Raw genomic sequence first — 12,685 nt, forward strand, 5'->3', positions numbered from 1 at the left:
CTAAAAAAAGATTTAAAAAAATGGAAACATGGTTAATATATACAAGACATTCACCCATGGCCAGCAGAAGTTATATGCAACATGCTGTAAATTTAATTAATTTAAAATAACCACCACTGAACAAGACAAAATAGGTTACAACTTCTGGATTGGGAAACATACGCCCACATACAGTCAAACACCCACTAGTTTCCCCACTCCATTCTGTGATTCATTTACTGAGTTCAGCACCCTCACCTATCAGAAATATAAACCTTCCAGTTGATGATGATCTGCCTGCATCCAGATCTCAATTATACACAAGAGAGAGGCCAAAAGATTGTGTGGATGGAGAGCTCCATGTACATGAAAAATATACTTGGAAGTTGGCCTACAGCCATGTGAACAACGATTCTGTTAGCTTTTAGCTGGTAAAAAAATGGAAGCAGTTTACTGATGTGCCACTACACTGCAAAGTGTCTGCTGCAACAGTTCCTCTAAATGGTGACACATGCTAACAATGAACCCAGAGACTGAAGATTTGCGGACAGTTACACCATCACATTGAAAGTAAAATGCCGATTTTGCAATTCTCTCAAAAATAAGTGAAGATTTTTTTTTTCAGGCAGCAGAATAGCAAAAACCTATTCAGATCACTTTTGCAACAAATACTAAAGAAATAAATTCATTTTGGTATCCTACTCAAACTTCTTCACGCTTATCAGAGAATTAATTTAAGTTAATGGAAACAAAGTTCAAAGTTATACCATAATAATCAGCCTTTGACTTAGTATAGTTTCACTTTAAAATAGGCAAAATCTGTTTGCTTTATTTTTTGCACAAAAAGTTAGAGATATTACTGGCAATTAAAATAGCATTTAATTTTAACTTCTGATAAAATAAATGATTTGTTTTGCTATTTAATCTTGAAGGTCCCCTGTTCAGCTAACAAACAAAGTTGCAGAATTATATGTAAGCATTTGCAAGATTTATCCCTAATTGCTTTATTTCCACTCTTTAAACATCAATTTGATAATTTATGGAATCTTTAGAAAATGTATTATTTGGGCTTTTAGAATGGAAGACTATATACAAAATTACAAATTCTATTTTTGGTGGAATAAAATCTGTATAAAACTATGAATATCACCTCTCCAGTTCATGACAGAGAATAAGGCATAATATATTGCTGATTTATTTCTTTGAACCATCCCTTACAAACTTTGTCTCTCTTGTCTAAATAGACTGCTTCAGAAAAGAAATGTATTCCATTTTAAGTAATATTGCAGCTATATAGTTTACTATTACATTCTAGATTCCCCAGAATTCATATATCTATATTTTAAATAAATGTTGTCAAATTTAATTTTGGCTAATTAATTTTGATAAATATGCCAAATCCTCTATTATTCCTAACTGCATTTTAGAGTGGGCTCTTTTCTTCTTTTATGTACTGCATGCTGTCACTGCTAAAAAGCTATTACTGCAACTGTTTCTTTCATGACAGTGTACTGCATCCTGGTAACTTTTTAAACCAAGAAATTCTGCTGCCATTCCTCTGCAAATTATTTAAATTAATACTTGATATATATCATGCGGATTTCCCCGGGGACAAGTAGCAGCAGCCCATAGTTGTGCCATTGCTACCTGTCCCCACAAAAGACCCTTGCACATGCACTCTGGCACACAAGTTGCCCCAGGTGGGGTAGGGGAGGCTAGGGCCAGCACCTGGGCTGGCCCCAGCAGCCTTATCCAGGGTCCTGGGGCCTCCCGGGGCTCAAGCAGCAGTGACCTGGGTGGGCAGAGCCTGGTCGGCAGCTGGAGTGTGGCTCTGGCCAGCCAGGCTTCAGTTTTGGGTGGCACGTGCTGCCACCATGCGTGCTGTGCCACATTTTTTGACACCAGGATATCCCGGTATCAAAAAACCGGCCATACTGCTAATTACCAGTGCGGCAATTGCTTGCATGTGCAGTTCACACAGTTTGCGGCACCACAGACGGGTCTGCAGCACTGCAAGCCACATATATGCACTTGTCTGGACACACCCAGTGGAGACAGGGTTTCAATCTCTAACCATTCAAAATAAAGCCTGGTGCTGGGATGTAGAGTGAAATTTTAGAGATGTAACACATTTCAACTAATTACTTCTAGTGTCTTATACTTTTTAAACTGTTGGGAAAATAGGTTTATTAATATTTTCTTTAGTTTGTAAAAGAAGCACATTTTCAAAAACTTTCTTCAAGAAGCTTATTTATTCCTTATGTATCTGAAAGTATATCGTACAGTTAGAAAAGCCAACTGAGAGTGTATGAAGGCAGTTCACAGCAAAGTTTTCTATCAGAAAACCCCTCTTTTAGTGTTTGATCAGTATTATCTTATAGTACAAGCAGGAATATACAACTCCAGAAGCATGATTCTTGACGTATGTACCTGGTGAATATATAATTTACCAATTATATCTTGTCATCAGTCCTTGTGCAAATTGTCTAGAAAAGGACATTTTATTGAGCTACAGAAAAATTGGTACAGCATCATTCTCCTGTCTTCAGGAAAAGATAAAGCAAAAAGAAAATCCATACAAATGTTAATACATTAGCACAGATAGATTGCAATTACCACTGCAGTTTAGTACAAAGGATCTAAAAATAACGCTAAAATAATTACCGATAAGTTTGTTGGGTACAACCCCTAAAGCCTGAAGGTAAAATAGTAAAATATGTGACAAAGTTCCAAGTGCACTGAACTGTGTTCACTTTGCTACTAACTTATATAAAAGAGAAATCTTTGAGCTTAGCTCTGAATTCTTGGTTCCTTTAAAGTTACTGTTCTCTGTGACTGAAGATTATTGAGATGTTGCCTTTTTTCTTTTTCCTGAAAGGTGAAGTTGTAAATCACAAATACCTGAAATATAAACTAAGAACGTATTTTTTCAGTTCCCGAGGCTCATGTTTTAGACCAAAATAAGGCCATACAACTTAAATATTATGCGTATGAATAATTCAACCAACGCCAAACTGTTCAGAAACTTACAAAAGTCCTCAGCTTTCTCTGTGTGTGACAGCTAACCAATTTGGCAGTCTCAGATTCTACAGAACCACACTTCAGGGCAGAAAACACATTGCCAATAGAATTGTTCTTAACAATGTATTTAAATTCCAAAAAAGATCACCCAAACTGTAAATGTATGAAGTCCCTTTCTTGATTTAGGAGCTAAATGGATTACCTATGACTTCTTGCAGGTCTGGCATTAATAAAATGTGACCCTATGATCATGTGTTGTTCATAATCAGAGAGTAAGCAATACTTAAACAGAACAGGGAAATAAACAAAACTCTACTTCTAAAGGGGACTTTAATGAACAAATTTCATGAAACAACTTTTAATTACATTTTTTCCAAATGAAATGCTACCAAAATATTAATTAGCCAAGTGGTAAATTGTTAATCAGATCTCACTTTTTCCCTTTTTTCTTTTTTTTTACTTTTCAAAATTTATGTGTATTTCCTAAAAACTTAATGGCACAGGGGTTTAACTGTAAAACTTAAGCAGAAGAAATTATATACATTAACCATTCAGTATATCACTTAGAGATTATTCAGCGGCCAGCTAAGAAATGTAGTCTGCAAATAAGATAACAGCTGGATAACAGTCATTCCATTTTATGCACAGCCATTGCATCCTTCCCCCATAAAGAATAAAAGAAACTAGGTGCCATTCAATAAATTTCAAATAAAGCAAGATTTTTGTCTTATTTTTATTAATAAATTGTTACCATTTTGTATACATTCACAGACTTTAACTGTGCAGTGACTTTCAACAGAATTTTACTAATTATGTACAAGCTTACAGCCTACTTTGAGATCTGACCTTTTCAGTATCACAGATAAAGTATTGAGGGCATTTCAAGATATTCATAGAGGACCTCAATTAACCATATATCAGGTAGGGGAATGATACATATTTAGTATAAACTGATATAAGTAGGGAAAACTTTCAAAAATAATAAGACTTGAAAAAAATAAAACTTGAGAACACCCAAACCTACTGAACAGTGAACTATGTCTACCAGGTTTATGAATGTAGATGGAGCCGATGATTTTATTGCATGGCAGCGCAACGTAGAACAAAAACACATGAAAGAAGGAAGAAGCCTGAGGCTGTGGATGGAACCGATTTCCTATTTACCAATGGTAGCCATAAGAACAGTCAAGCTACTGCTACATTTATGAGTTCAAATCCACGTGTCTTCCAAAACTAGAAAACAAAGCCAGACTTCTTTAAATCCTGGTATTTCTTCCTTGAAAGGCACTTGGCTTTGCTGTAAGGCCTTTTGATTTTGTACTATAGGATGCCATATGGACATTACTATACTGGTCCTACAAAACAAGCTTGCGTTTGCTTTGTCTAACAAGGGATTCTCTACAAAAATCAATACCTGGAACAAAATTCAATAGCTAGCTTTCAATCTCTCTCTTATATATGGATAATATGCATTCCACTGCGTACAGAAAACATTGCGACGAGATTGTCAGAACTTTTTCAAACAGGTACATATACTTTATGGAATCCTTTAAGTATATACTTTTCAGGATATGGTGAAACCGCTGTACAAATACCTTCCACAATTGCTTCTGAAGATTTGTCTTAACATCATTGGTGCCCATAAATCAATTACAAGACAGCCTCCATGCAACAAAAACAGTACAAAGACTCTTCTACAAAGAACTGGAGAAAAAGGCACACTGTACTAAATAATTAAAAAACAAATAAATCCTTTAAAGTTTAGTATCAAACTCAAAACTCCTGTTTTATTGAGAGATAATGCCTTTTTATACAGAATTATTCATACAGAGCAACAGTGGGGACAGCATGAAGGGACTAAGAGGCAGAAGCCAGTGGACAGTAGGTTTGCAGTTAAAACAAAAAACCCAAGAGATTGCTGCAAGCAGAGCAGAAAGTGGTTTGCTCAGAGACAATGAACTTAACTTACAGAGCTGAAGTCTGCAAACCCCAAGGAAGAGTCTTTAGAAGTTTTACTTGAAGAGGAGGGAGCAAATGGATCTTTTCCACTAAATGGGTCCCCAAACCCCTTTTTACTTTGAAACGGGTCACTGCTGTCAGCCCCAAATGGCTGGAATGGATCATGGGGCTTGGTAAAATCTGCAGACCCAAGCTGGCTTACAGGAGTACTTTTACCTGAAAAGTTTAGAAGAAAAAAAAAAAAGAGGAGGAGAAGTTACTTACCATAGAAAATGCAAACGCCTAAATAGGAGACTGTCCTTCATGCATTTTTAATGTCACACAATTGATTTGTTAGGGGGTATTTTAAAATAAATTCTATTTTAATAGCATCTGTCACCATTTCTAAAGGTCTCCATTGTTGTTCTGGTCTTCATGAATTTACCTTAATGCCACTTTTATAAACAGTACTTATCAACACAAGTAATAAATGCATCATCATGTATAAAAATATAAACGCATTTCAGAAATACTTGAAAAGTGTGGCTAATATTTTGACTTTGCTAGGCTGAAGATAAGAGAACTTGTGCTTCAACATGTCTAAAGACCAAACAGATCAGATTTCCAAGAACAGATTCTATGTGCATGCGTGTGTGCCTCTTTCATCCCTCCACAACTGCCATATTCACAAAGAAGAGAAGAGTCTGGTGAATATCCTAACGATAATTATTTTCATTGCTTAGGCCCTGATTGTGTAACCCTCATTCATGTTGATGAGCAGTCTTCTAAGCACTTCTGTTCACTTCAGTGGTGTGAGTGAAGGTTGAATGTTGTAACCATTTTATATAAATTAGCATTCATAATTTTTTTTTTTCCTAGTTAAAACAACAAATCAGATTGGAGCAAAAAGTGATATGGTCTCCTATGCTAACAATCAGACAGAAGCCAGGGCAGCGTGCCACCCTAGAAACTAACTCATTCAGAGTTAGCATCTGACAAAATAGGCTGCCACCTACAAAAGTGTATGCCTTTCTGAACAAGTTAGTCTTTAAGATGCTACCCTGTCCTACTTTCAGCACTCTAATCCTGATAGATGTACAAATTCCTCTGAAACCAGCACCCTCAGGGAAACAGATACCTGACGAACCCTCCAGTTTATAAAAGGCATGTAAATTAAAAAGTGCATGAGGACATGTAAAGAGAAATCCAGGAAGAAGTTCCAAAGGGCAGAAATCAGTATCTAAATCTTGATACATAAAATGTAAAGGTTATGTCTTCCCTGTTTTCTTATATTAGTTGGTACACATCCCACATAGATGATGTCTTCCTTAGTTTATGAAGACTTACGAAAGCACAGCTTCCAGCTATCAGCTAATGACACTGCAAAAAACAAGAAACCTAGACTAACGAATATTTCCAGCACCTCTGGAAGCATTGTTCATGACTGCAGGTACAGACACATGTGAGCTAGTTTCATCCAATGTTAAAATTGAAGCAGTTTTTGTTCCATTTGCACCCTTCTTGTCTTGTCTGCATACAATAATGATTAGAACATAACAGCTGCTGCCCCTTTGAAATGGTTCCAAATACATGTGTCCATACCCTACAAGATAGGAGCTATTTGGACAGCTTAAACAATAGTTTGAAACATCCACATCTTTTAACTGTAACTTATTATGAATCCATACTTTATTTGCACCTGAAATGCAGAAAGGCAGAAAGTTAGTTACGTTCCCAAGCATTTCTAAGGACACAAAACATACTTTAAGATTCCTCAATATATCTGAGGCCCTGAGCACAAAACAACATTAACATTTATATAATTTGCAAAGCTTCAATACCTCACTAAGTTATGTTGACATCTGGAGTCGTCAGAGAGTTCTCTCTTCTGCGGCAGTTGATGCATTAGGCATTATTATTATGTGTAGGCAACCATCGATCCTCTGGATCATGGTGTACACATAAGAGGTCTATGACCATCACACCAAGATGTCCGAAGCATGCGCCCAGGCAAGAGTAAGGAGGAGTGGAGGCTGTCCAAGACCTACTGCTTCAGACCACTGAGACAGAATCCAAAGGCCAGACTATTATAACACCTCACCAACAGGTGATAAATGAGCCACTAATTAACTTGTTTGCAGCGAAGAGCGTAAGAGCAGGCATAAACATTATATTGGTGTTAATTGCCCCAGTGCAGTTTTAGGACAGACTTTCCTCAGATTTTAGTAAGCTGCAATAGTATAGGGCTATCACAACCATCCCTTGTTTACGCTAGTATACTAGCAGGGGTGGATCCAGAGAGGATGCAGTGGTGCAGGGGCACCCCATTTCTGACCATGCAGCAGGAGCAACAGTTGGCACTTTGATTTAAAGTCCCCAAGCAGGTAACAAGTCCTCCTCCCTCCCTTCCCCTCGGCGCACAGAGACATGCTTCCTCCCCCCTCTGCCCACCTCTGTCCCTACTGACCTGTTGTTGGGGGGAGGCTCTTGTCCACTCCAGCTGGGCTGCATGGGTTCAGCCCAGGACAGTAGCAGCGACAAGTGGGTTTCCCCCTCTCTCCCTGGTCCCCCTGGGTGCTCCCCACCAGCCCAGGAGCAAGCATGGGGAGGGGGAACCTGGCCACTGCTGCTGTTGTTCCAGGCTGAGTCTGGCCCCCACAGAGCTGGGTCCAAATTGGGCAGAAGTGGCTCTGGAGATCCCCTCACCCCTGGGACAGCAGCAGTGGCAGGTGGGAGAGGAGGGGGAGGGAAGAAGATGGGAAAAAGGGTGGAAGCAGAGAGTACAGCTACCCCTGCAACCCTGATTGCAAGGTCCTGGATCTGTTTCTGTATGCAAGTTTTATATGTCAGTATTTTTAAAGTGTTCTTTGCACTGTTTATTATGAAAAGAGATTTTTTTTTTAAAATAAGCAGACATGGTTCTTTGGGTGAATCTGATATCTTTTATTAGACTGACTTAAGTAGTCGGAAAAAAACATTTTAAGCAAGCTTTCGGGTTTAAAAGCCCTTCGTAAGGCTGAGGAAGTTTCTGCAGTTGTTTTTTTCTGCAGTTTTTTTTTTTAAATACTGCACTTCAGTGTTAATTTGTTTCAGAAATCACCAAATCTTTTCAAATATCATATTTCCCTTCTCTCTGCAGCTTACAATACATTAAAATGTTCAGAAAGTCAGTTGAGATATATGAAAGCAAGAAAAATTTATGTTACATACACCTTTATGCAAAAACAGAGACTACAAAAAAAGTCATTAACAGTGATGATTTAAAAAAAAAAAAAACTTACAGTATTCCTTTAAATGTTCTCAAAAATTAAGACTGAGAAAGTGTGAGAGACTTAGTCTACAGTACAGTAGACTACTATTTGCTAGTCATAATATGGTACACAATATGGTACAATATAATAGGTTTTACAACCTTAACTTAAAGTTGCTATTTTAAAATGTTCCTATTTAAAACTAGTTTTTAATTACACTAATTTAATTTTAGAAAAATGATGGTACCAGAAAATCATTACAAACATCCATAGTCAATAGAAATTTTACTATTTTCCATCAGCATTTCCATAGGAAAAATGATCGCTTTGGCAAAAGTCCTTCTCAGGATTTAGACAGTTATGACAAATATCTCTGCTATCACCTGTTAAGGCGCATCTGTTGCATCTCCATGATTCTGTAGCAATGAAGTGTAGCAAAACATTTCAATTAACCTTGTTTCAGTCAGGGTCAATGTTGCTAATTTGTATTGCTACAGTATCATGCAAATGTACCAGACTGTAACAGCTGATATTTGCTGCCAAGCAGCAGCTCCCCTTCTCCTTTTAAACACCTTAAAAGGTTTGTTTGTCCATACTCTCAGAGATGTCTAAGAATTTGTACATCTGGAGGGAGCTATTATTGATGTATATGCACACGAAGGGAAATGCATTCACTTAAATGGTTTGTCTCTCTCTTCTAGGCTAGAAAAAATACCAATATTTGGTTGTGTTGAACAATGACAATCTCTTCACTGAATGGAGTAATATCCACTACTTACCTACAAAGCAAATAAACTGTTCACCTGTATTTGAAAACTATGTACAATCACTTCTCAGCAAGTCCAAGCTGACATTAAAAAAGGAACACACATCTCCTGCCATTATCTCCAATTCCTTTTACGCACCAATGAATGGAGTTGCATGTTCTGCCTCACTTGTGGAAGTGTATCTGTGGTAATTTCTGTACAAGCCTTATGTTGCACTTCAGGTTAGCACAATTAGCAATGAATCACATTTATATACATCAATGTAACAAGAGAGATTAGACCAGTTGTTTGTCCTTTTTTGGAAGTAAATCACATAAAACACACAGGAAATAGCAGAATTTGCTTTAACTTATAATATGCAGCATCTTTCCTGCAGTCTTGAGGATGCTTTATGACCCCTTATTACCACCATATTGCCTATATTGTGAAAACAGACTGCTACATAATACATACAATTCTTGGCCCTGGCAAGTTTCAATCTCTCACATCCGTCCCAGTCAATTTGTTAAAAGATACAGAGCTCTCAACGTATGAAGCATTACTATATAGAAAGAAATAAAAAAAAACCAAGTAGCGATGCCTAATAACCAACCCCCACCTAACAGTCTAGGTTTTACAGACAAATGCAGACTACAGTCTCCCTATGCCCAAGGAAGGTTGTTTGTTTGTGCCCAAAACTTTGCAAAGAACTCTTCTCCAACTATTTAGTTGGTCTAATAAAAGATACCACATCTACCCAAAGAACCTTGCCTGCCTAGCCTATGTCCTTAGACCAACACGGCGACAACCAACAACGCTGACTACATATCACACAATTTATTTTTTTTGTAATTAAGTATTTTGATTATGAATAAAATTGGAATATCCCTATTCTTAATTTTATATATGGGTTGTCTTGAACAATTCCTCTTAAATATATTTTAAAAAATTGTTCTCTAACTACACCTATTGTGTATTAGTCGACCAAACTGTTATCTTACTTAGACTCATAAGCTCCACTAATGTCAAAGAACAGAACTTGGCCCTAGAGTTTCTAGCACCAAAGCTCACCACCGGGTATATTTGTAAAGAGAGAAGTTGTTCCATTTTAAGCTGTCTTAAGTTGTTAGATTTTCAGTTGCTGAAACCACTGTGTGGAATCAGTGACTGTTAATGAGAACCCAGGTCTTGCAACTTATTTGCTCAGCAATCTTTTTTTCCCCCCAGATTGCCTGTTTTAATGTTTTGCATGAAGCCCCTGGTGGTTTTAGAGCACACGCAAAGAGCACTGGGGTTTCTGATGCTTCACCTTCAGAATACAACACAAAAAAACACAAATTTGCTGCAAAGGAAATGTCACAGTGAATAATGTAAAAGTAGTGTTAACTTCTAAGTCTTCTAATTTCATTTTATGTTCAGCTTTTATATTCTAAAAACAGATGCTAAGAAGGTTTTAATATGGTATTTATTTTGAAGCTAAACTGGAGAAGGCCCATTTCTACCATGCAAAGTCCTTTTTTTTATGAGCTATGCCTGCCTTAGATGGTCCAATATCAGTGGCCATCATAGATTATGGAAGCCACAGCAAAGGCCCTTCTTGCACAAGAAAACACCATAATTAGCTGCACACTACTCAGGGGCTCACAAGCTAATACTATTTGGGTCTGAAGGCTAACATACTTACTTGGTTACGTCCCAAACAATTTACTAGTTTATTAGCTACAATTTAGTCATCTGGGCACCTCAGTCCTCTCCTTGGCAATCCCATATTCTATTGGACACTGTGTACTAAATTCTACACTGACTTGCACCAGGTACTGCAACCCCCTACTGAAGTAATGGTTTTGCCTCTAGAGATGAATCTTTGAATGTGCATTTTTAAGATTATAGGGACTTGAAATGGCATGAGAAGAAAGTTCTTTTAACCTAATACTCCCCTACAATTGCCAGCAAAATTAAAGGACCCTGATTACCCAGCAGTAAAACTAATTAGCTTATTAATAATTAGAGAACCAAATCAGTTTCAGCTTTCATTCCTTGGAGACTGAAAATTTGCAGGCTTACAATGAAATTTTACACCTTAAAATATTTCCAGGTTTGGAAGCAAGGAAATTTAGATAGATATTTGCAGTCCTCTCTCATTTTAGTTCTTTTTGCTAATAGTTTCAGGAACAAAAGTTTTAGATAAAGCAAAACAGGGCCTGTTCTGAAACCACAGCAGTTTCAGCAGTTACCGAAGTGGTGTACACAAACCACACCGAGGACTCACTTCAGCAAAAAGATGATGAACAAAATGGTTTACCACAGCAAATGCTGTTAACTTGTAATGAACTCCACCCATACTAAGCGTTTATCTAATTTCATACCCCAGGAACAGGTTTAGAACAAGAGATCTGGGTGCCTGTTTAAAGAAAACACTGAAGAGCAAGTAACACATTTATTCTCAGTAGTTTACATAGAAGGTTTTTGTGTAGGATGCCATGCTGGAATATGGCTACCTAAAGTAGGAGTGCCACAGAGCAGCAATTAATTTATAATGAAGATGTGTTTTGTTTTATTATTATTTTTTAATCTTTTCTACTACTGTATTACCTGTTTATAGGATGACCAGAGCAGTCACTGGGAAGGCAGCATGATATTATATTATATTATAATAGAAATGCAGCATGCGGTTACATAAAGACTGCTATTACAAGTACACATGACAGCAAAGATTAAACAGTCATGAAAACCTGTGTACTCTCCCTTGACATATATTTTATTTAGTCAGTCTACAAAGGTGCACATTGACCTTCCCTTCTGACTGATTTCTGACTACCATGGCTGTTTAGAGAGGTGGTTACCTCTCTCAGCTTTAATACAGACATCTTTATGTGCTTGTCTGTCCAACCTTAGATGTTCTTAAAGCAGCTGTTTGCAGGGAACATTTATGGCTAGGAAATGTGTAACAGACAGGTAAACAAAAAAGAAAAGAAGCAGAAGGTCAGCTATATGTGACTTCAGACTTCTGGCTTGCAGGAAAAAATGATAGTAGTGTGTGTAAAACCAATAATTTGGTCAACATATGGATAGGCAATACCAGGTTCCTGCACCTGGTACTTCAGCTATGTGAGAGTAAGCCCTGCTCCTGCAAACCTCGGGGACTGCAGAGGATGTAAGCTCACAGCACACCTCTTTATCATCTTGTATGTTTTTCACTGTGCAGTTCAGTTATCAGTCTGTCTTCTAGATTCAGAATGCATCTTTGCTTAGCAATCTACTTTACAGACTTGTAGAAAAAGCAGTTCTACTTGTAACTTAGTAAAATCACAACTAGTTCTCTTAGGCATTTCTTCTCAGCAAGGACTATTTCTATTCCAACAGTAAATATTGGTAGAGCTATTTGCAAAAGGTCATAAAATTTCTTTGCAATGAAGACAATTATATTTTCCCCACTCTTGTACTCAAAAAAAAAGGCTGAGCACTTTTTGCTTAATCTCTCCTAAAGACGCTCACATTTGGCTAGATATCAAGTCTGAAAAGCTTTAGCTGGAAAAAATGAAATTTTCAGAAAATTATGAACTTCTGAACAAAGGTCAACCTGGGACTAATTATACCACCATAAATATATGCAGTTGCTCCTTCTATTTCAATGTGTTTTAATGAGGAAAAAGGTGAATAGGAATTGCCTTCTGCGCAATCTGATTCATCACTCAATGTCTGACTTCTGAAATGTCACCTTCAGTGTGAGAGATCAGCATAAACAGCAAT

General features: G+C 37.3%; 1 protein-coding gene across 5 annotated transcripts in view; it reads right to left on the reverse strand.

The window, feature by feature from the left end:
- Positions 1-12,685, reverse strand: part of EPS15L1 (epidermal growth factor receptor pathway substrate 15 like 1) — a 60,446-nt gene that overhangs the window by 6,759 nt on the left and 41,002 nt on the right. For 3 of the 5 annotated variants that reach the window (XM_090026735.1, XM_090026734.1, XM_090026738.1), the window contains one exon: positions 4,970-5,175. The exons of 1 other annotated variant lie outside the window; for it this stretch is intronic. In XM_090026735.1, the coding sequence (XP_089882861.1) occupies positions 4,970-5,175 (206 nt within the window). Of the gene's footprint in view, positions 1-14; positions 5,176-12,685 lie in introns of those variants that run through there. One more of the 5 variants, XM_090026736.1, reaches the window with a different exon arrangement.

The sequence above is a fragment of the Crocodylus siamensis genome, chromosome 14 (genome assembly GCF_052110815.1).
Source record: "Crocodylus siamensis isolate JL-2025a chromosome 14, ASM5211081v1, whole genome shotgun sequence".
NCBI lineage: Eukaryota > Metazoa > Chordata > Crocodylia > Crocodylidae > Crocodylus > Crocodylus siamensis.